Below are 23473 nucleotides of genomic sequence, written 5' to 3' on the forward strand. Positions count from 1 at the left end.
CACAGGTGGCTGCTGAGTGCTTGAAATCTGGCTCGTGCAAATGAGGAACTGGATTTTAAATTTTATTTAATTTTAACTAAAAATTTAACACTGATACTAAATTCAGTTATTGGTAAACTTTTAAGTATGTTTGGAGCAACTTGGGTTTATAAATCTACCTTTTCAACTGTAAATTTCATGAACTGTAAATACAGAGCAACTCTTTCTGATGAATATTTAGTGTCTTAAATAGAAATGGGTTGTAAATGTAAAATACATACCAGATTTCAAAGACTCAGTATAAAGAAAAATAATGTAAACTATCTCAATAATTTTCATATTGATTACATGTGGAAATGCTATTTTGGCTATATTGAGTTAAATAAAATATATTATTATATATTATTTAAAAATAATTTCACTTGTTTTACTTTTTTAAATGTGGCTATTGGAAAACCTAAAATTGCATATGTGACTTACATCATATTTCTGTTGGGCAGCGCTGGGCTAGACTGTAAAGTCTAAGATGCTGAGATACTGAAGCGTTGACAGTGGGATGTTAACCATATTGCTTCAAGAAATTATCGCATGGATGGTCATACACTAGAGGGACATCTACACTTCTTACAGCACAGGGCTATAAAACCTCAAGATGCTTTTTAGGGAAAAGTCCTTTGCCTCCCACCTTCAAAAAGAGGGTCCTCACAGAACGCAGGCTAGCAGACTCTGAAGGAAGGCCCATCTGTCCTGTCTTCAGTCACACTTCCCAGACCCCCAAGGCTGACTCGGTCCTGAAAGCTCATGTCATGCCCTGCTTCTTCCCTTTGCTCTTTCTGGGGCTGTGGTGGTGCAAGAAACCAGAGCAGGCCAGTAAGGAAGCTCTGCAAGGGTTCATATCTCCCTCATTAAAACCAGGAAGGAACAGGATTAGGACCTCTGAATCCTCAATTACAGGGTCACTGACCATCAGAGCGGCAAGAAGCCAGTCAGCACATCTGACGCCCTCTTTATCAAATGAGGAAACAGGCTCAGCATGGGCGTAGGTCAGAGCCTGGAACCTGAACTCTTGGTTTACACACACACACACACACACACACACACACACACACACACACACACACACACACACACACACACACACACACACACACCTGTCTCCCCTACAGGCTGCAACTCCTTTGAGGCTGGACCCCACTGTCTCCAGGAGCTCGCCTGGGATGGGCAGCATGTATGGTAGAAAGAGGGGACCTAAGTGGCATCCCACCCACAGGCCCACTCTCTACCTGTTGTAGGGCACGAGGGAGGATCCCCCGGTGCTTGTAATTCTCAGTGGCCCCCGTCATGGTGTATGTCTTGCCAGCTCCCGTCTGCCCATAACACATGATGGTGCCTGCAAACATTTCAAAACACGTCTTGGTGACAACCAGAAAAACAGCTCCAAGGATAGCTCTCCCATCCCCCAGCATGCCCACTGCCAGCCAGAACCCTAGTGTGAAGGTGGCCATCAGGAGCAGCCAAGGACAGCAGGAATTCCTGCCATGGAGGGTGGGTGAGCAGGGAAACAGTGATATAAATGGTCAAAACACAGACAGCTGCTCTGAATCTGTGGTCCATGTAGTGCTCTACTGCTTCCTCTCCCAAGAGGGGATCTGATCCTAGGGCTTCTGAGGAGAGCAGGGAATTCCAGGGAACAGAGGAACTGGGAATTTTCCTAGAAAGATGAGGGAGATAAGAGCATTGAACTAAGCCCTTCTTTAGCAAGATCATGAACAGCCAGGCTCTCAGGGCTTGGCCTCCCTGCAGGACAGCCCAGGCAGGAGGAAAGAAGGGCTTTCAAAATCCCCAGGAAGAGATGGGAGTCAGAAGGGCATTTTCTGTTAGCGGTGGGAATTCTTTGTAGACTGCAAGTTCCCACAGGACTAGTTGGTCCCAGGCCACTTTCAGAAATGGAACACCATGACCAAGCCCTGATCTGTCACATTGCCCTCTCTGGGAAGACTTTCACTTGCACCTCTCTCGTGCTTTAGGTCTACCATCACCAGGCTCTGGGACACAAACCAGTCACCCTGGGCTCTGGTTCCCATCTGCTCTTCTTCCTGGCTTGAGCAGCCTGAGCCAGACCCAACCCAAAGGCTGCTTCTGGGCATTTACAAAGCAGATCTGCCCGGGCAATGCTGGGCCGTGGAAATCAGTGTTTGCCTTTGCCACGTGAATGCTCTAGTTCCTGGGATTGGTAGGTTTTACACAAGGGGTCTTAATTCAGCATCTGAGCTGGAGTCAGAAGCAGTGTCTATTAACCCTGCAGAAATGTGCAGGAAGGAGTCAGTTCAGCTGGGACTCAGAGCCCATCTGTGGCTCCACAGCACTCAGAGCCCACGACTCTTAGCCTCCCCGGGCCTTAGCTCCTTTGTCTCTACTTCCTCAGGGCCACATCCCCTCAGGACCAATGGGGACCATAGCTATATATCACACACAGGATACATTACAACGTTTAGGCATCTACACTCAACGGACTTTTAAGCAGAACACCTAAAACTTGCAAACAGGGAACATTCTAGTCAGGAGCCACCAGACGGGCAAAGTCTACAGACTGTGATATATTTTTTTCTATGGATTTTTTTTCTTTTTTTGGTCACGCCGCGTGGCATACGGGATCTTAGTTCCCCGACCAAGGATCAAACCCGCCCTCCCTACAGTGGAAGCACAGAGTCTTAACCACTGGACCGCCAGGGAAGTCCCTCTATGAATTTTTTAATCTTTTTAAGATTTTAAGGGACTTCCCTGGTGGTCCAGCGGCTAAGACTCTGTGCTCCCAATGCAGGGGGGGCAGGTTTGATGCCTGGTCAGGGAACTAGATCCCACATGCCGCAACTAAGACCTGGCGCAGCCAAATAAATAAATAAATAAATATTTTTTAAAAAAGATTTTGAAACAGTCTTAGAGTGAACTAGTTTGTAAAAATTTCCCAATAAATTTTAATTTGTTAAAAAAGCTTTTTAGTTAAGCTTTTAAGAAAGTCAAACTGTACTCGTCTTTAGTGATATATGTAAATAATACTATACTACAATAGAATAGATTGATTGTGCTGGTAGAATAAATGGAAATATCTCCTAGCAGGTAGCCAAGAGAAAAATGTTTTGACTCCATCAAATTTATCATAAAGACATGTTCAAAACTAATACTCAGGGGATTTGAAACAGGATAATAGTTGAATCCCCATGACCTATAGAGAGTCAGGGTCATTTAATCTTCCTATGAAGGTAGGATCCCAGGACCATGGATCAAGCCATGCCCACAGTATCACCAAGCAAATAAGTTTCCCACCATAAGAACATGGAGACAGACAAATAATCAAACAAAAGTTAGTAAGTGAAGTTGTATTTTATTCACCACAAAATACTTGTACCTCTTCCTGGGTGAGCGGGGGTTCCACAGGTTCTTATGTAAAACAACAGTTAATTAACTAAATTACCATTATAGCCATTGAGGGCTTGAGAAACCACATCCTTTGCGACTGTCTCATAAACCAAGTCCTGGGAGGCATCATGGAGAACTCCATCCAGCTTGAATGACCAGTCTGTCTGCTGGTTATTGACAACTCCTCTCCGAGTATCTTTTTTTAAGTGAATATTAATGGTCTAGGAAGAGAGAGAGATACTTGTTAAGAAACTGGTATAAAAAAGTCACTGATAGCCAAGGCCTGACCTGGAGGAAACAGAGGAGGTGAACTTTAGGAAGAACAGGGACTTGCACATATTCTGGACGACCTTTGGGAGGTGGGAAGGAAGGCACTGCAGGGAGGCCACACATCCTCAAGGTGGAAGGATCAGGAGACTGGAGCACTTGCTGGTTTCAGCACATCTCACCGTAGTGTTCAGGGTGCTGTCTGTCTTGGTTCCCCCATTTCTGATATGGGGTCAAGCATATTTATCACATATCAATATTTATCACATTAAACAAGCTTTAGATAAATTCAATAAGCACAGGGAGGCCTTGAATTAGGCCAGAGAGAAGAGCGGGCTTGGTGACGGAGGCCTGGGCTTGAGCCCCATCTCCCTGGTGACTGGCGGTGAGGCCTCCCTCAGCACTGTGGTGAGCACTTACTTCCACACACACGCTATGGGCTAATGTGAGCAATGATGAAATGATAGCCACAGAAAAGGCTCTGGACTCCTCAGACACAGTTACTCACTGGTATTAAATTGAGGGTGACTACCTACTTGTAATCAGCAGATTTTTAGATGCAAAGATTTCTAAAAAAATTTTTTAAAGTTTTAGATCCCTCCATAGCAAGCCACTGTGGCAGCAGCTAGTTTAGAAACATATTGGGTTAGGTCAATGGTAGATTCCAATCTTCGAAATGGGGACTTCTAATGTAAACAGACTCTCACTGGAATCTTATACTGGCTGCCCTAGTCCAGAAGCCAAGACACAGCCACATGCAGAAAAACTAAGATCAACAGAGAAAGGCTTGGTCTATTCATACATTAAATGCTCTGTGCTTCAGTCGTCACTGAATCCGTGTCCATCAGCGTGCACTTCACAGCGCTGCATGTGAGTTTCTTTCTGACTGCTAGGACTTTTGAACCTTGAGAAGTTGGCCTTTGAATTCCTCTCTTAATGTCTCCATGCTACCCATAGTAGATCCACAAATGTTTGCTGAATGAAAACATCCCATAGTCTCGAGGTGTCCTAAGCCTGTCACAGCCTTCAGAAGAGTTGTCAGGACAGTGGTGGGGACAGGGGGATGGATAGATCTTTCCAGTTCTCTCCATAAGAGTTTCTCCCTCTCTTTGGTAAGTTTAATAATAATCATCTGAAGACATTCCTATTGTACTTCCTGGGAGATCTGATCACCAGAAAGTATTATGAGTGTGGACAAATGTCAGCTTCCTGTGTCAGATATAAGGACAAAGGTAAACTTTTTTTTTAACTTTTTATTTTATATTGGAGTATAGTTGATTAACAATGTTGTGTTAGTTTCAGGTGTACAGCAAAGTGATTCAGTTATACACCTATCTATTCTTTTTCAAATTCTTTTCCCATTTTGAGATTGACATGTATACACTGCTATATCTAAAATGGATAACCAACAAGGACCTACTCCCATTAAAAATGGGAGTTTCATGAGTTTCCTCATCAACAGCATTGTGGGGGAGTGCTTTGGCCTTGAATGACTCTAGATTCCATCTGAACTTTTACCAATTCTGTCTTGGTCCTTAAAAGGTTGCTTGGAAACCTTAGAGGTTGTAGTGAGGAGGGACAGAGAGATGCCCAGGCAGGTGAAGGCAAACACACTGTACTTACTTTGTTGTCATCTCCATATTTGATCATTTCATGAGCAAAGTCATCAGTAGGTTTGACACGGACAAATGCATGAACTTTTTTCCTAGTACCCATTCTAGCTAAAAAGAAGAAAATAGCAAAATTTTCAGTAGTCATCCTCCAACAACCATTAGAATGGAGGTGTCATTCATCAAGATCAGAAAACATGATGTGCAGTCCATGTTTTCCTCTCCCACTGAGAGCCAGTCTTCCTTTTGCCCCCCAGCATTTCAGTGATCTGTCCACAGGATGCTGTTCAACAAGTCCGTGTACTTCCTACTTTACAGGGTGCCTCACCACTCTCCACCAACAACCCCCTAAGAGACTGAAATACAAAGCAAAAAGAATGCTCCCTTTAGTGGCCTAATTTTATTTTATTTTTATTTTTTATTTTTATTTATTTATTTGGTTGGTTGCATTGGGTCTTCATTGCTGTGCATGGGCTTTCTCTAGTTGCATCAAGCGGGGGCTAGTTTTCGTTGTGGGGTGCGGGCTTCTCATTGCGTTGGCTTCTCTTGTTGCAGAGCATGGGCTCTAGGTGCGTGGGCTTCAGTAGTTGTGGCACATGGGCTCAGTAGTTATGGCTCACAGGCTCTAGAGCGCAGGCTCAGTAGTTGTGGCCCACAGGCCTAGTTGCTCTGCAGCATGTGGGATTTTCCTGGACAAGGGATTGAACCTGTGTCCTCTGCATTGGCAGGCAGGTTCTTAACCACTGCACCACCAGGGAAGTCCCTAGTGGCCTAATTTTAGATGTGGTTTCTACAAATGCTCCGTATCAGAGTTTACCTACACTTTGCCTTATTCATTATATTTTCCTCTAAAATACTGACTGTGAAATGCATTAGAACTAATTTTCTTTTTTTTATTAATACACCTAACTTCAGATGTAGCACCTCCTTCTCTACCTCCATTAGACTAACTTAGATCAGAAAAAGATTCCCTGGAAGTACATTTAATGTAGCCCATAGTCTAATATTCTTTCTTCTTTGCCACTCCATTGAGAGAAAAATCTCAGTCCCTTACCTCCTCTGCCTCTCCTAAAATGTAATTATGTATATTCTCATCATTTTCTTTCAGGCAGGCACACATATATTTGTATTCCTTCATTTATACTATCACAAGTAATTACCATGTATAATAAAATGTTAAAATAAACATTGAATGTAGCTTCATCGAATAGGTTGAAAGCTTATAGTTATAAATGACAGAGAGGGAGATTTAGGTAAATTAACTTCTTATTATGTGGAGTTTTCCTATAGTGGGAAAGACTTTCTCAAAGTAAGGACCATAAACACTACAAACAGTCAAGCAAGATGCCAACTAGCAGAGATGCTACAAAAGGGATTGTTTGTATTACAGGGAGAGTTAATTGATCTCTAATATCCTGTCCAACTAAAGTATTTCATAAACATTTTTAAAAATTGAATTGTACAGGAATTCCCTGGTGGTGCAGTGGTTAAGAATCCACCTGCCAACGCAGGGGACATGGGTTCAATCCCTGGTCCGGGAAGATCCCACATGCCCCAGAGCAACTAAGCCATGCGCCACAACTACTGAGCCTGCAAGCTACAACTACTGAGCCTGTGTGCCACAACTACTGAAGTCCGTGCGCCTAGAGCCCGTGCTCCACAAGAGAAGCCACTGCAATGAGAAGCCCGCACACCGCAACAAAAGAGTAGCCCCTCTCGCCGCAACTAGAGAAAGCCCGCGCGCAGCAATGAAGACCCAACGCAGCCAAAAATAATAAATAAATAAATTTATTTTTTAAAAAACCAAAACTGGGCTTCCCTGGTGGCGCGCAGTGGTTGAGAGTCTGCCTGCCGATGCAGGGGACACGGGTTTGTGCCCCGGTCCGGGAAGATCCCACATGCCGCGGAGCGGCTAGGCCCATGAGCCATGGCCGCTGAGCCTGTGTGTCCAGAGCCTGTGCTCTGCAACGGGAGAGGCCACAACAGTGAGAGGGCTGCATACCACAAAAACAAAACAAAACAAAAAAACCCCAAAACTCATTTAGAGTTAATGCTCCACAAAGTAAAAAACAGACTTTGAATAGAGACAATGCCTGAGGGTCAGGATGTGTGCTGCATCGTGTACTTCTCTTTTGATGTCCCTGACAGGGTTGGGCCAGTTCCATAAGAAATGAGGCATTTGCCCCTAAAATAACCTGTACTTTCATGGGGTAGGACAGAGGACTTGAGGCTAAAGAAAACTCCTGGATACTTCTGAAAAAGACAACCAGCAAAGGAATTGCTGAATTTATGAAGAGGTAGGAAAACATGAGGGATAGGGAGCTGACTCAATTTCATCTTCAAATTTGTAAATAGCAATATCATCACCGTTGTTCAGGAAAAAATAGTTTGTTTGTGCTACTGCAAAGTGTTCTAACAAATAAACTGATCAGATGGTCAATATTTTTAAAAAGCTAATTTTCAAGACCTTGACTGTTAAAAAATTAATGTCCCTCCACATTTCTAGACACAACTTGTGGTGACCACTTGATTTCCTCATACAATTACCTTAGCTATCATCAAGTGGCATTAAGTATCTCTATAGAAGCAAATTAAATAGAGACAGGCCCTGCTCTTTCAGTTTACAGTTTCCATGAAGTGGGCAAAATAAAACTCTAACCCCTATTACAAACCCTTCAGATGTCACATTAAATAAGCAAACTACTTTCACACCTGCCTACTGTAGAGTGTGAGTCCACTTCCCACATTCCTCAAGTAATTATTTCATGGAAGTCTTTTCCTGGCCACTGTGGGATCACTCAGATCTTTTAATTTTTAGAAAGTGAATCTGTAAGGTATTCAGGTGAGTAAGGATAATGGCTTGTCCAATTTCAGGTCTAAGATTTTTGTTTGCAAAATTGAGCTCTAGAAATAAAAAGCCACAAATAGCTCTAACAGGACTCCCAAACTGAGGAAACTTAAGAGATGATCTCATCTCCAAGTTCACTTTGATCTAGGCTTTTGGAAAGTGGAGAGTGGAGAGAGGTGTGCTGACTCAAGCACACTTACACTCAATTTCTAAAGTTCTGGGAACCATTCCCCATACCAGTCCGATGGCCCATCCTCCTGCCCAGGAAAGTTAAGATGCTGCCCAGGGTGCCCTCTGAAAGGGACCATGAAGAAGTAGGGGGTTGCTCAAGCCTCCCTCCTGGCAGCCCCTACCCACAGACAGCCCAAGGACAGCACAGGCCAGCTTCAAGCATTACCCTCCCCTCAGAGCCTGCCCCTTTTCTGCCCAGCAATTTGCCAACATGCACAAGTAGTCATTCTATCTGTGCTTCCCAATTCTCCCCATGCTCACGCCCATGGCTCCAGGCACGCCAGGAGCCATATCCACCTGACACAAGCCTTCTCTATTAACTACATCCCTCCTGCAAATCCACTACCCAGCAGCCCCTCAACACCCAGTCATTTGGAGACCCCATGCCAACTTGCACTTACTGAAATAATCCTTGTTACCGTTCTTACGCCACATCATTTGAGTGGGTTTCAGATCCCAAATTAAGTTACAAGCTGTTTGAGGGACAGGACTGTGCCTTTTATTTCTTTTGAGTCCCCCCTCAAAGTCCGGAACAGTGCCCAGCACAGAGTAGGTGCTTAAGAAATGGTGATTGGTGGTGATGGTCATGACTGGAAGTCAGAGGGTGGCGGAATCTCCATATGTGGGTCCATCTTCGGTCACAACTGAGAGAGTCCCAAAGGGCACATGATGTCACTCGCCTCCCTCACCACCTCCAACCCTGAGCCCACAGCCCTTCCAGGAGGACACTGGGTTTCCAGGCCCACTTGCAAGAAGCCAACTTCAGCCCCTCACCACGCTCTCCCTTTTAGTAGGGTCCTTCTCTCTCAGGACCTTGTGGGGAATGCCTCTCCCTCGCGGACACCACCCTTAGGTATTTCTGGTGTAAATAAGTGAACCTTTGAGTGGCCACCAAGAGCCCTCTCTGCTGAAAGGCTCACAGTTTCCTCATTTGTTTTAGGGGTGGGAATGAACAGGTTGCCACCAAGCACCCCTGAAAGCTCAACAAAAGGAGAGGACCAGGTGGGTCCCTATCTTCCAGCATTCCTGTCCAGAACAGAGGCTCTCAAGAGAACACTCATAGCCACCAGCAAGGTAGCAGCATCTGAACCCCCCAAAAGAGGGTCCAAACGCACCTGGCCTTGGACTAAACAAAAGACTCGGACCCAGGGCAAACTGGTCTTTCTCCTTTTTCTAACCCAACATGCTGGACCCCTGTGTGGTGTCTGGGAGGCAGTGGGCCTTGGGACCATTCCTGTGCCTCTCTGGAGCGATTTCCGCATTTGTAAAGCGAAGGGCCGGGATGGCAATCCCGAAGCCCCCTCCAGTTAGAAAACTGAATACAGAAGAGTCCAGAAGACCAGAGATCTCTGAACCTCAAGGGCGACGTAGGACCCTCGTGGGGCCAGGGAACGTTAGATCCGAAAACCCTAAGCCGCAGCAAGGCTTAAAGGGTCCCCTCGACGCCTCACCCTCCTCCGCCCGGGTTTCACAGATCAGCGAGCCAAAGCTGGGGGACTCCCGGGTGGAGCGGTGTTCAGATTCTAGCAGCTGCCCGCCGCCCGGGCGGACACCCCCTTTCCGGTCTTCCTTCTCCCCACCCGGACCGCGCGTGACCCCTGCTTACCGCTCCGGAGGCTGGAGCCCTTCCGCAGCCCGACCACTGCATTTGCAGCTACAGAAGAAACCCGGCAAGCTCGGCTGCCGGGCTGTGTACACAGTCGCCTTGGCAACAGGCTGCTTCCGGAGATTCCGGAAGTAGGGGGTGGCGGCGGAAATGAAGTCCGCGGTCCTCTGTTGAGATACAAGTAAGGCCAGGGCCGAATTAGGAGGACGGGAGATGGGACCGATTAATCTAAAAAGACTGCGGCAGCTGCAGGCGCGAAGCCAGGGTAGGGGTAGCGGGGGAACGAAGGATGCGCAAGAACCAGGAAACGGGGCAGCCGGGCTTCCGGCGCACAGCAGTTTGAGACTACGGCGGCCGCGCAGCTCCGTCTAACTCCAGCCTTGCGCTCCGAGCTGCCGTCCACAGGCGCCCTCGCCCCGCCCAGCTTAGCTTCGAGCCAGCCGGCCAGGCCTGCGCAGTCGCGGCGGCCGGGGAAGATGGTGGAGGACGGCGCGGAGGAGCTGGAGGACCTGGTGCACTTCTCCGTGTCCGAGTTGCCTAGTCGCGGCTACGGCGTCATGGAGGAGATCCGGCGGCAGGGCAAGCTGTGCGACGTGACGCTCAAGGTCCCGGGTGCTGGGCGGCGGGGGGCTGAGGGCCAGGGGACCGAATGGGGAGGGAAGAGAGGCGGGGGATAAGGGAAGAGAGGTCTAGAGCTCAGCGGGGTGGGGAAAGGAGGTTGGAGGGAGAGCGAGTAGGGGAGAGAGGGGTGCTGACTGGGAGAGGGGGATTGGGGCTGAGTGGGGAGACGGACAGGGACAGCCTCTCAGCCCTTAGAAAGGCAGAGAGGTGCGCCGCTGAGGCCCTCAGAGTGGAGACATTGGGGTGCCCGCCTCCCTTTTCTGTCACTCAGACGAGAGAAAATGGACTTGCAGCTCCTCTATGGACGAAGGGGCTGTGGCTCTCCCTACATTTTGATGGGCACTACGGAAGCCCCTTTTCTTGCCGCTACAGACGTTTCTTTGTGCCCCTCGAAGTTAGCTGCGCTGTGGTAGAGGCGTGGGCTTTTCCTGAGGAGTCATTGCTTGCCCTTGACTGATAGATTACTACCTTGTCTCTTAAGAGCTTTTAAAATCGCATCTGGAAATCTTTTGAGGTGGGCAACCACTCTGCCTCGCACTAGAAGGCACACTACCACCACCAGCAGCACCACAAAGGTCTCGGAGAATGGGCTAATGGGCTGATGGGCTGCGTGGGGAGAGGGCTCTCTTAACCACCTGTTCCCTATTGGCATTCTGGGCGCAAGAGCCAGGCTTCCTCCCGTGCTTTGCATCCATTCCTGCTAGAGAGGCATGTTGTGCTGCTCCTTGGCCAAGCTGTTGAGCCAGGTGGGGCTCTCCAGGCGGGGAGATGCTGCTGCAAACCCTCTTCCCTGTTGGGCTTTGGCTAGAAGGCTGTCAGCATCTGTGAAGGACCCTGTTTAAAAAATAAAACTATGCAGAGATCTGTTTGCTCTTCTTATTTTCGACAGCATTAAGGAAACTTCCTCTTTCACATATTTGAGTCAGACCTCTGGAGACAGTAAAGTAGAATGGTTAAGAGTGTGGCTTTGAGAATGGTATATAGTTCAACCAAAGACTAAAAAAAAAAAAAGTGTGGCTTTGGAGACAGAAGGATTTGGATTAAAATCCTTGGGAAAGTTACTTAGTCTAAGCATCAGCTTTCCCAATGTAAAAATGGATGATTCCTAATTCTTAGTATTCATACGAGGATTAAATGAGAAAATTTGTGGTATTCTTTGCATAATGCCTGGCCTAAGGTTTTCATCACTCTAAACCCCTCCTGAAGGAGATTAGTTTTCCAGTAGAGGAGTGAAGTGGACTGAGGGGGGAGAGCATCTTTAGTGGGGAACCAAAGGGTTTGAGAAAAATGAGCTGGAAGGAAGCAGAGAAAGTAAATATAAATGAGAGAGTTTTGTCCACGGTGATTACATGGTAGTAGATGTCGAGGCTACTAGAGATTTGTAAACAAAAGAATGATCTGGTTGTGGCAGTAACACTTGGGGTGAGTAGAGACTAGTGAAAAGCAGTAATGGGGGCGAATTTTTGGATTAAGATTTAGGCTGTAAGGGTAAGCCAGGGAAAGCGTATAAGACACAGAGAAGCAAATAGGGAATGATAGAGTGAGATGGTCACACTACGTAAGTTAAATCATTGCATTTTGCCTCTGCACTTAATGCACATCTCAAGTATAGCAACCCCGTAGCATAAAAATGCTTGTGTGTTTTTTTCCATTGAAATACTTTTTGTTCACTCAAAGGGACAAGTAAATTATCAGAAGTGATTCCAGCTGAGAATGTCTGTCTAAATTGCTATATTAGTTTCAAGGATCTGGGACATAAGGACCAGTATAAAGGCATAGGCTAGAGCTGGACAGGACTGTAGAAAGCTCTGCTTCATTGGTTTTCTGACAGTAGTTCAATGCCCTGTGATGGTAGGGCCCAGAGAGAGGCCAAGCAAACCAAGCTCTGCCTCATTTCACTCCCCTTCCCTAGAGCTGCTCTGTGAAATCTGTTTCAGTCTCTCTTTTTTTCTTTAATTAGTTAATTAATTAATTAATTAATATTTGGCTGCGCCAGGTCTTAGTTGCGGCATGCGGGATCTAGTTCCCTGACCAGGGATGGAACCTGGGCCCTCTGCACTGGCAGCGCAGAGTCTCAACCACTGGACCATCAGGGAAGTCCCTCGGTTTCTCTTTTTCAAGATAGAGTCTTTCCTGAAACTTCTGGTGATTCCAGACTTTCTTCCAAATAAATAGAAACTGAAAAGCTGGTTGGAAGCTTTTTGGCGTAGGATGGGTTTATTGATTAGTGGGCCTCCCAGTGGGGCAGTGGTTCTCAAACTTTAGCAGACATTAGAATCACCTGGCAGCCTTGTTAAAAAACAGTTGTTCAGACATTGTTCACCCCAGAATTTCTTATTCAGTAGGTCTGGAATGGACCTGAGAATTCACATTTCTGATAACTTCCGCAGTGATACTATTCCTGGTCTCGGGCCACATTCTGAGAGCCACACCTGTAAGGTGGTGGACCTGTCCTTTTCTATGGGATATGTTCAGAGTCCATGGATCTTCCTTCAGGCTTCTGCCTACATGGAGTAAGCCTGGCTGTTATCATTCTAGGAGCTGATGGTGGGAGGGGACTGGGAGCTCTTGCTTCTGTATGCAGACTTTCCCTTAATCCCCCTGAATAGTACCACTTCATGTCTTCCTTGGTGCTCTGGTTACTCAAGTCTGGAGTCTCTGGTTCATCCTGTCCAGAGAATAAACCTCCAGACTTCTGCTGGGGCAGTGATGGGGCACTTGCCTGGGGCAGGGAACCAGTACTGCCTGTTTACAGCCTTCCTTATGTTCACACCTTCAGAGGAAACCTGTATCTTGAACAGTTGAGTTTTGGAGGGTGCTCTGGAGTGACTTGCCATCTAGAGCACTCAGTATTCTCCATATAAGTCAGTTACTATCCATTTGTCTGCTTTTCATCTTCCAAAATATGGCGACATTTCTAATCTGCTCTCTCAGCTTCTTTGTACTTGGGAGCTTTGCTATTCCTTGATTGTCAGTCTGAGAGGTAGCACAACACAGACTGGAGCTAGATCGCCTGGGTTTGAATACTGGCTCTGCCACTTATTAGCAGTGAAAACTTGGACAAGTTCCTTAAATGCTGGTGATTCAGTTCCTTCATCTATAAAATGGGGATCATCACCTACCTAGTAAGAGTGTTGAGGATTCCACTAGTTAATGCACTTAAAACAATCATGTAGCAAATATTCAGTAAGTAGAAGATATTTATGAATAATAACTTAATGGGATTTCCTATTAAGGGGAAGTGGAGATAAATGCATGTGTTCTGCCTGCCATTTTGAATTCGTTTTAGACTCGGTTTAATTCTAGATGGTTTTATCTAAACATTATGTTCATTGCCTTAAAAGTATTTGCAAAGCACTGGTCTACTTCCATAGCTTGCATTTTACAGATGAGGACCAAGCCTAGAGGAAGAGGGGACTCATCCAAGGTCACAGATTAAATTGGGCAGAGCTAGAACTAGAGACTAGACTCCTGGTGTCCAGACTCCAGGTCAGGTGTTCCTTCCTGCTCTCCTGTTGCCTCTTCTATCAGTGACAGTGACTGAACTGATTTCAGCTGCTACCATTTGAATTAATCTACCTCAGGTCAATTGTACTCATCCTTAACAACATGTCACCTTTTCTGTCTTTCCAAGTTTTAGGGAGAGTGTGACAGCATTAGCAAGCATGCCACTTTCTCAAAATTCACTGCCAACTCTTGAACCTTGCTTAATTTTCTTTTTGGAAATATTTGAAATTTAAATTCCTTAGGTGCCTGTTGGATAGTTAAGTAGAGGCATAACAGAAAAGAGTAATTTTATATCTATGGTGACTCGAACTTCTTTGAAACTGAAAGCACTGAACTCTCTCCCCAGAAAAATGCACATACTTACATATGTGCAAACTTTTGCATTCAGTCATAAGAGCAGTTCCCCTGGAGCCCATCTTTGGATCTTGGGTTATGAATAGAACTGAGTATTATTCTTTTATCAGGAAAAGCCCATGTCTTTCTCCTTGGCAAATCATTTTATCTTAAAGTTTAGAAGGATAGTGGTGCAAGACTTCTTGGCAGCCTGTAACATAAGACTTAGTCTGGGTAGAGAGGTTTGCAGTCACAGAGGCTCTTATCTCCTCTTCCCAACAGTTGGTTTCATCCCCTGTCCTCTGGGCTACCAGGAGCCCAGTGCTCAGGCCACATCTGTCATGTTCATCTGGGTCCAGCAAATTGGGCAGACTCCCCAGATGCAATGCGTGTTCTCCACAATCTCTTATTGATGAGATTTAGACTCACCAGATTCCTATATTTCTATTCTTTCCTCACATACTCCTTTCTTTTTCTTTATTTGAGAGAGCAGAATGGGATCACCGCATATACATACTATTCGCTGACCCATAAGCTTAGAAGAGACAGGAACCTCCTCTACACACATACACACACACACACACACACACTCTGTTTTGCAACCACTAATAAAGGGTTCCTCAAAGGTCTGCTGGCATCAGTCTTGCCAGCATTTTCCCAAGGCCCTTGCTAAAGTTTTGAACCCAGATCTGAGAATTTAGCCTTCAGAAGGAAATATCTTTTCCATGGGTGAAAGGCACAGAAATACTCTATTTCCTTTTGCCCCACTGAATCCAGGTACACAATTTTCACTGAAACTGACTTCAAGAGCCTCACATTTGAGTGTGGAATCTTGCTTAATTTGCTGTCATGCTGATTTTGTGATGAAAGAGTAGGTGGAGACGGATATCAGGAAGTGAGGCAAGGACTTGTTGATGCATGCCATTTTTATGTTATGTGTAGTGTGGTGAGTTACACGGGTGTAATTATAGAGCTAGAATAATCATATTAAAAGGAGCCATAGAGGTCTTCTATCAAAGCTATCCATCTTACAGGTGAAAAAACACTGAGGCTTAGTGATATTAAGGGATTGCCCAAGGCACAAAGCTATATTATCTGAGATCCAACACAGCTGTTTGGTGGAAGCATTGCTTTTACATCCTCTGTCAGATTACTCACCTGCCCTGCTAATGGTATAAAGCAGAGCAGGGAACAAACACCATCTGCAGTGTCATCTGTGAGCATGGAGGACAGTGATGTGTATGGCCAGATGCAACACCACTGTTCTATTTCAGGAGAGAAGACAGATGCAGGCTTTTTCTGCTAGTTTTCTGGACATATGAATTTTTGACTGTTTTGATTTGGAAATGACACTGTATTGGGAGATATTGTGCCTCTGAATATTGCTCATTCCCGGGGCTTTCTACTGTCTCTTTTCAGGTAATTGTGTTTCATTTTCAGCCTTGCCTCTTTTTTTTTTTTTTTTTTTTTTTTTTTTTTTGCGGTATGCGGGCCTCTCACTGTGTGGCCTTTCCCATTGTGGAGCACAGGTTCCGGACGCGCAGGCTCAGCGGCCATGGCTCACGGGCCTAGCCGCTCCGCGGCATGTGGGATCTTCCCGGACCGGGGCACGAACTTGCGTCCCCTGCATAGGCAGGCGGACTCTCAACCACTGCGCCACCAGGGAAGCCCGCCTTGCCTCTTTTTAATGAGTAATTAAAACTAAGGGCAAGAATGTGCTCCTTTAGAGCACGTGCGCACATATCACAATGTGCACTTGTGATATGAATTCATATTCATCAAAACGTCAGTTTTTGCTCTTTTTTCTGTGAGTTATGTTGTAGGTGATGCTGTTAAATTTGGACACCAATTAGATGAATGAGAGAGTTTGATGTTTCCTGACACGTAGGTGGGGAAAGAGGGTTGGAGATTGTATGGTTAGGGCACTCAAGATGGCTGTTCTCTTGCTCTCTGTATATCCCCTGCCCGGCCAGTGCCTGCTTCACCTGTACCGTACTCGTATGACTGACCTTCCTACACTCTTTTCCCCACCCCAGCTGGTGATTGTTCTTATCAAAGGAGCCGGGAGGGGTGTGCCCCTCTGCTGGTTTCCGTAGTAACTAATGAGCCCACCAGAGGTCAATTCCCCTATAACTAGTAATCTCCCCTTCCATGTGGGAGTGAAGACCGCCACCCTGTCCTGCCCGCTGTCTGCCGCACACGGTGGGTTGTCGCTCCAGGACCTTGCTTCAGACATGTAAGGTCCCCCATCCATTACACCATTGATGTCTCTGTTGCTGCAGACTCCGGGCTCTTTCTTTGGTCTTAAATCTGGACAAGAGCAGGCCATGTTGCCTGCTGTGTGCAGCCCAACAGAGGTATCTTGGAAAATCAGTTACTAGCTGAGCAACATTCATGGCATTCATCCTGAGGCTTCTGGAGCTTGGCCGGCCAGTTGGGTGAATTTAAGAAGCCTGTGTTTGGGGATGCTTCTTACTGCAGGTGGTTCCTCTATTGTTTTGTGCATGAGATTCCATTGTTTGCCCCTTGGCCATGCCTGGTTCAGCTTGTGGGTTGGTTGATGGAAAATGAGACCACGTTGTTTTTCCGAAGATGTGTTCCTGTAGCCCCTCCTGAATTACAAGTATGGCATCTACCTTCCTACTTTTGGTTTGTTGACTGTTGGCACTCACACTGCCTCCTTGGCATAGAAACCAGCCAGCTTCCCCACCATCAGTTTAGGCCTTTTCTACCCAAACAGCTGATCACATCATTACTTGTTTCTAGGTGGGGAGAAGAGAGAATGAACCAAGATGTGTGAACCAGGAGTTGGCAAGCATTTTCTGTAAAGAGCCAGATAGTAAATATTTTAGGATTTGTGGGTCATACAGTTTCAGTTGCAGCTACTGAACTCTGGTGTTATAGCACTAGAGCAGCTGTACACAGTACATAAACGAATGGGTCTGGCTGTGTTCCAGGAAAATTTTATTTACAAAAACAGGTGTGGGCCAGACCCGTTGCCTTACCCATATTGTATACTGATATGGCCTTTGTAAAGTTTAAGGTTTTTGGAGTAGATTACACTTGCTTTATTGCCCCGGCGTATACTTCAGAAATCGGAAGCCTCTCTTGGTAAAGAGTACAGGTGAACCAGAAGTGAAAAACTTTCTTTTTCCAGCTTACCGCAGGTGATCATGGGACTGTCCTGGTCGGTGACTGAATAACTGACATAGGAGAAGTCACTGTTATATTTTGCATCTCATCTTTAAAGTCTTGTAGCTCTGCTGAAGCTTGAGGCAGACTATTCCAAAGCATTAACTAAAGACACCGTGCTCCCTTTCTGTCTTAGTTGAAGCTGAGGATGCTTAGCTGCTTGCACAATGGCAGGCCAGAGGAGACTGTGATGGCTCCTGTGTTCCAGTGGACCTGAGCGGCTGTGTGCAGGGCCGTGAAGGTAAGGGCCAGAGTTTGGGCTTTTGGCAGGCAAAGTAGATCAGTAGTTCAGGTATGACCCAACATGTCTGGGCAGTGTGCTGCATATCTGATGAGAACACAAAAATGCTTTTTAGAAAATAAGCTCAAGAACAGATATTTGTGCAGGCATGTTCATAGCATTGTTGTTCACAATATGCAAAAGATGGAAGCAGCCCAATGGTAGACTGCGTCAGTGGTTGAATGGATAAAATGTGGCACATTTTGTTCCATATATACAATGGAATAATGTTCCATATATACACTGGAATATTATTCAGCCTTAAAAAGGAAGGAAATTCTGACACATACTGCAACATGGATGAACCTTAAAGACATTGTTCTAAGTTTTGAAATAAGCCAGTCACAGAAGGACAAATATCATAGGATTCTTCTTAAATGAGGTAACTAGAGAAGTCAAATTCATAAAAATAAAAAGTAGAATGGAGATTTCGCAGTGCTTGGGAGAAGGAGGGAATCAGGAGTTAGTGTTTAATGGGTACAGAATCTCAGTTTAGGAAGATGAAGAAGTTCTGGAGATGGATGGTGGTAATGGTTGTACAACAGCGTGAATGTACTTGATGCCACTGAACTGTACACTTAAAAATGGTTTAAATGGTAAATTTTATGTATATTTTACAATTAAAAAAGGAGAAGCTGAAGAAGACTTGTTAGCAAGTGGGCAAATGAGATTGCTCATAGTGCTTTGTGATTGGAGAGACACTAAAAACAGAATTTGTCTCTATCCAGATCCACTGATCAAAAACATTTCATACTAAACCTTTCTTCTTTAGCTTTTGCAGTAAGCTACTTCAGCTGTTAAGAGCCACATTTTATTAGCTCAGCCCTGTGGCTGCACTTCAAGTGGTCACTTAAAAGGAATTGACTTCTAAGAGGTACACATTTAAGTGATGCACACATGTTATAAGCTTATTTTTCCTGTACTGATTTGTAAAATCTAAATGTCATATAACCTTTAACAGAACTATCCTGAGGATCAGCGAAACATACTATGCCATCCTGTCTTCCACTGAAGGTTTGTTGGCATAGTTTACAAGTTAAAAATGACTTTCAGATCTTTGCTCCAACCGCTGATTTTGGTCCTAAACACTAGACCTGCATTTCCATTTGTCCTATTGATCCTTATGCTCATTAAGTCTAAAATGAAGCCTCTTTCCCTTCTCAACAATCTTTTCTTTTGTTCCCTTTGTGTAAGGATGGCACACCACCCATCTAGTCATGTAGGATTGAAACTCTAGGATTGGCTTTGGCTTGTCCCCTCTCTTTTAGGTGTATTTGTGGCATTTATCATAATGACAGTTACATAATTATTTACAGTATTGTAACTCTGTGAGAGCAGGGGCTGTGACTGAATCATTTACTGAGGTGTCTGCATAACAGGTGCTCAGTAACCCACTGTCCTAATTCAGACCCTCTTCACCTTTTACCTAACCTGGGGTTTCTTTAGCTCTAGCAACTTGCTGAGAATTCTTATAAACCCTTTAGGGGATGATTCTGGTATAGCTAAGGGATTGTTTTTCAGCTCTGATCATGTTATTCTCCGGCTCTGAGTGACTTCCCTTTCATTCTCATTCAGCAGTGTATCAGCAGATATGTCAGCGCCTTCCATGAGCCAAGTACTGTCCTAAGTGCTGGGGCTGCAGCAGCGAGCAGAGTAGGCAGAACCTCTGTGAGTGTGAGCTTACCTTCCAGCCTGGGGGTGTCGGGGACAGGACGACACAATAAACAAATGAATAGATATAAAATGTCCAGTGGTGATGCGTACTATGGAGAAAAATAAAGGATAATAAGGGGACTGAGTGCTGTTTTCTCAGAGGGACCAGAGCCAGTCTCTCTAAGTAGAGACCTGAAGGAAGGGAAGGAGGGATCCATGAGTGTATCTGAGGGAAGAGTATTCTAGGCAGAGGGAATAATCAGCACAGCTGAAGCAGGAGCATAGTTGGCATTTTGGGGAAATAGCAGGCAGCTGGTGTGATAAGAATAACATGACCCAGGAGAAAAGTGGAAGGACACAAGGTCGGAGAGGTAGCCCCCAGGCCCAGCATAATTCCTTGCACAGTACGGTACAGCTCAGTAGATACTTGTTGAATGAGTGAGTGAATGAATGAATGAATGAAGCTAGACAGTATTTATTTATTTATGAATGAGTAAATGAAGAATCAGGGCAGGGCAGGGTGAGTCTTACGGGTGTATCTAAGAGAGGTAGGATGCATTTTCCATAGTTCATGAAGCAAGCACAGAATATCATTTCCACTTTCCCCTTCTTGTCTGTTCAGGAGAGATAATGGTAATGGCCAGAGCAAGAGAGACCAATTCTGGCTTGTTGTTGAAGGAACGTCTGTTCTTCCACACCACAGAGAAAATCAGAGGTTAGAAACTTGTCAGGGGAGCAGGAAGTAGAACAGAGCTGCTCAGCTCTTGGTGGTTTTCAAAGGTGGTCCTACCCATGTTGGGTAAAGCTTGCCTTTTTTTTTTTTTTTTTTTTTGCGTTTTGCGGGCCTCTCACTGTTGTGGCCTCTCCCATTGCGGAGCACAGGCTCCGGACGCGCAGGCTCAGCGGCCATGGCTCACGGGCCCAGCCAATCCACGGCATGTGGGATCTTCCTGGACCGGGGCACGAACCCGTATCCCCTGCATCGGCAGGCGGACTCCCAACCACTGCGCCACCAGGGAAACCCAAGCTTGCCTTTTTTTCCACATGTCCATAGGCTATCACTTTAAGTCAGCAAGACATCTGGGAAGAGCCATGGGGTAGTGGCAGTGCAGGAGCAGCAGCCGCTGGCTGGTTTTCTCTAGGATTAATGGAAGGACTGCTGATTTAACTGAATCTCTGATTATTCTAAGCTGCTCACAGAAATCTGTCACTGCCTTCTGTGAGGTATAAGATGGAGAAGCTTAAGGATGTTCTGTTGGTGTCGACTGCCACTCTGGATGAATTTTCTAGGATCTCCACCTGTGTTCTTTTTTATAAATTAATTAATTTATTTTTGGCTGTGTTAGGTCTTCGTTGCTGTGCGCGGGCTTTCTCTAGTTGTGATGAGCGGGGGTTACTCTTTGTTGCAGTGTGCGGGTTTCTCATTGCGGTGGCTTCTCTTGTTGTGGAGCACGGGCTTTAGGTGCGCGGGCTTCAGTAGCTGTGGCATGTGGGCTCAGTAGTTGTGGCTCACAGGCTCTAGAGCACAGGCTCAGTAGTTGTGGCACACGGGCTTAGTTGCTCCGCGGCATGTGGGATCTTCCCAGAACAGAGCTCGAACCCATGTCCCCTGAATTGGCAGGCGGATTCTTAACCACTGCACCACCGGGGAAACCCTCCACCTGTGTTCTTGATAGTCCAGTTCCTTCAGACTTGGCCCCTCTCTGCCTTTCTCCCCTAGTTGCCCACAGTCTCCGCCTGCTGGCTGTCTCTAAGGACCTAAGTTCTCCAACTTCTGGGGCTCTGTTCTAGTATTCCTTTGGCTTGGAGTACCCACTCACCTCGGCCAGCAGAGTCCTACCCATGCTTCAAAGCTCCTTTTGTAGTTTTCTCTTCTTAAGGGGAGAGAAGCGGCCAAACACACTCCTTCCTCTGTTCTCCTAAAGCACTTTGCATTTGTGTCTGTTCAGCATTGTCTTGTGGTTGAAAGTTTGCTTGCCTGACTCCCTGCCAACCTGTGTTTCTGTTGGGCAGAGACCCGTGCCATCTTCTTTCTTTTGCCCTATCACAGTGGAGAGTTGTTGTGTGAAATCCCATCTCTCTGAAGACAGTTTGCTCATATTCCTCCAGGTGCAGTTAATCTCTCCCTCTCCCACTTTAACCCCTCGTTACTCAGAGTATTGTCATTGCATCAGCATTGCCTGAGAGCCTGTGAGAAATGTAGGATGTCGGACCTACTAAGCTAGAATCTGGTGATTCTTACGTCCTGTGCACCTGAAAGTTTGAGAAACATTGCCTTAACACTTTGCACCTACCCCCCTTAGCATACTGAGCAGAATGTAGGTGTGTTAGAGAGTCTTTCTCCACCTCTAGATGTTGAGCTTTGGAAGCATGTGAAGCATCCATTAGTTAACACAGTACTTGGCATGTTTCAGGTGTTGAAAAGTGTTTGCTGAATTACCCTCAAGGGCCCCTGGCATTATGTTCGAGACGCTCCTTCAGTCAACATATTGTTGAAGTGCATTTAGCTGTGCATGGTGTTTTGCTAGGTACGTGAGGCACCCTGCTATGAGTAGGAGTCAGCCCCTATCTTTGGCATTTAAAGATTGGTAAGAGAGAGAGCTACCCATCAGTTAACTATGAGACAAGGCAGAGTGTGATAAATTCCATAACTGCCCCGGTATCACCAGAGGCCTGAGGGAACACCAGAGAGACGGCAGTTGTTTCCAGTTTAGAGGGTTTGTGATGGTTTCATGGAGAGGATGGTGTCTGATTGGTACCTTGCAAGATGAATAGGACTTTGACAGACAGATATGGTAGGAAGAGGCATTCCATGCTGGGGAGAGCCTGTTCAAGGGCCCAGGCATGAAAGTGCATATGCAGGATGTTTCTTGAACAGGTAAGACATGGAGGAGCAAGGTGGAAGGTGTGATTGGGGAGGTGGGTTGAATGCAGACTGAACTCCTTGAATTCTCATGGTCAGGAGTCTGAACTGGTAAGAAACATTTGCAAATCACATGTGGTTGGTACAGTTAGATGTTGAGTGGTTTCTGATGACTCCTCCCTCCTGTCTCCTACTTACCTCCCATTCTACCTTGCTGGACGTGGGTGAGCCAGGGGAGGGTTTGGAAGATGTGGGGACAGGCCTGAGTGTTTAGCCAGCTCTTTACTGGCTCTTTCTGTGGGACCATAGCCCCAGGTCTTTTTTTAGTGCTAGCTGGTCAGCCACTTCCTCCCTCACCCCCTTCCTGAATCACTTACCCCGTGGGGCGCCCTAAAGCAGAGACACACAAGCTCCATTACAGAGGGTTTCACACAGTGTGCTTTAAATGTCATCAAAACCCCAGACCAAACCAATTCCGTATGTTTCATTGTACTTGTCATCTGTTTCCCGGCCCCATGGGTTTGTGAGGACTAAACATTTCTGTGTAGGGTAGGATGGATGAGCATCCCTCTGACCGTGTTCTGGGCTGGCAGGCAAGCTATCCAGCATTCAAGATGAAGTGACACCCCCCACACCCCATTTCATTACATGCCACCTTGTTAGACATGCACCTGAACTAGACAACTGTGGAGTGGCTTATTTCTTCCAGGGTTGAGAATGCACTGTTAGTTTGGAAGGCAAGCCCTCCGCCAGTTGGCCCCAAGCCTTATCATCTTTTCCTTGAGGCTTTTACTTCAACTAATAAATTTTCAGATAAGGTTAGAGAGTAACACTCTTTACGCTTTCTGTAGTTAAGGGCCAGTGCCTTCCTCCCACTAGTTCTACCAGCCCTGAGCCAGAAGACCAGGATTCAAAAGAAGAGGTGAAACTCATAGAAGTTTTGTTACTTTTATCCCAGATGAAGGACTGAGAGCTACCTTTTAGATGAAATCGTTTTAGGATTCATTAAGAAGACTTGAGAATGAGGCACTAAGTGCTAGGATACAATCCTTCCTTTCCATGGGAA

General features: G+C 45.9%; 2 protein-coding genes across 42 annotated transcripts in view; one reads left to right on the forward strand and one right to left on the reverse strand.

The window, feature by feature from the left end:
• Positions 1-10179, reverse strand: part of KIF9 (kinesin family member 9) — a 47103-nt gene extending 36924 nt beyond the window's left edge. For 10 of the 12 annotated variants that reach the window (XM_027096985.1, XM_027096987.1, XM_027096978.1 and 7 more), the window contains exons 1-5: positions 9959-10179; positions 8754-8996; positions 5287-5384; positions 3452-3617; positions 1263-1369 (exon numbers count right to left, since the gene is read on the reverse strand). In XM_027096985.1, the coding sequence (XP_026952786.1) occupies positions 1263-1369; positions 3452-3617; positions 5287-5384; positions 8754-8940 (558 nt within the window). In that variant the 5' untranslated portion in view covers positions 8941-8996; positions 9959-10179. The remainder of the gene's footprint in view (positions 1-1262; positions 1370-3451; positions 3618-5286; positions 5385-8753; positions 8997-9958) is intronic. The other 2 variants (XM_027096983.1, XM_027096982.1) reach the window with 2 other exon arrangements.
• Positions 10180-10232: 53 nt separating this feature from the next.
• KLHL18 (kelch like family member 18) overlaps positions 10233-23473 on the forward strand; it is a 74641-nt gene continuing 61400 nt past the window's right edge. For 27 of the 30 annotated variants that reach the window (XR_003430833.1, XR_003430841.1, XR_003430837.1 and 24 more), the window contains exon 1: positions 10233-10563. Coding sequence is in view for 2 of the 30 variants with exons in the window: in XM_027096990.1 (XP_026952791.1) it covers positions 10435-10563 (129 nt within the window). In the remaining 28 variants the exon portion in view is untranslated. Of the gene's footprint in view, positions 10564-17747; positions 17853-23473 lie in introns of all 30 variants that reach the window. The other 3 variants (XR_003430859.1, XR_003430860.1, XR_003430858.1) reach the window with 3 other exon arrangements.

Source organism: Aethalodelphis obliquidens, unplaced genomic scaffold, assembly GCF_003676395.1.
Source record: "Aethalodelphis obliquidens isolate GAN/ISIS:26980383/991018 unplaced genomic scaffold, ASM367639v1 scaffold111, whole genome shotgun sequence".
Taxonomy (NCBI): domain Eukaryota; kingdom Metazoa; phylum Chordata; class Mammalia; order Artiodactyla; family Delphinidae; genus Aethalodelphis; species Aethalodelphis obliquidens.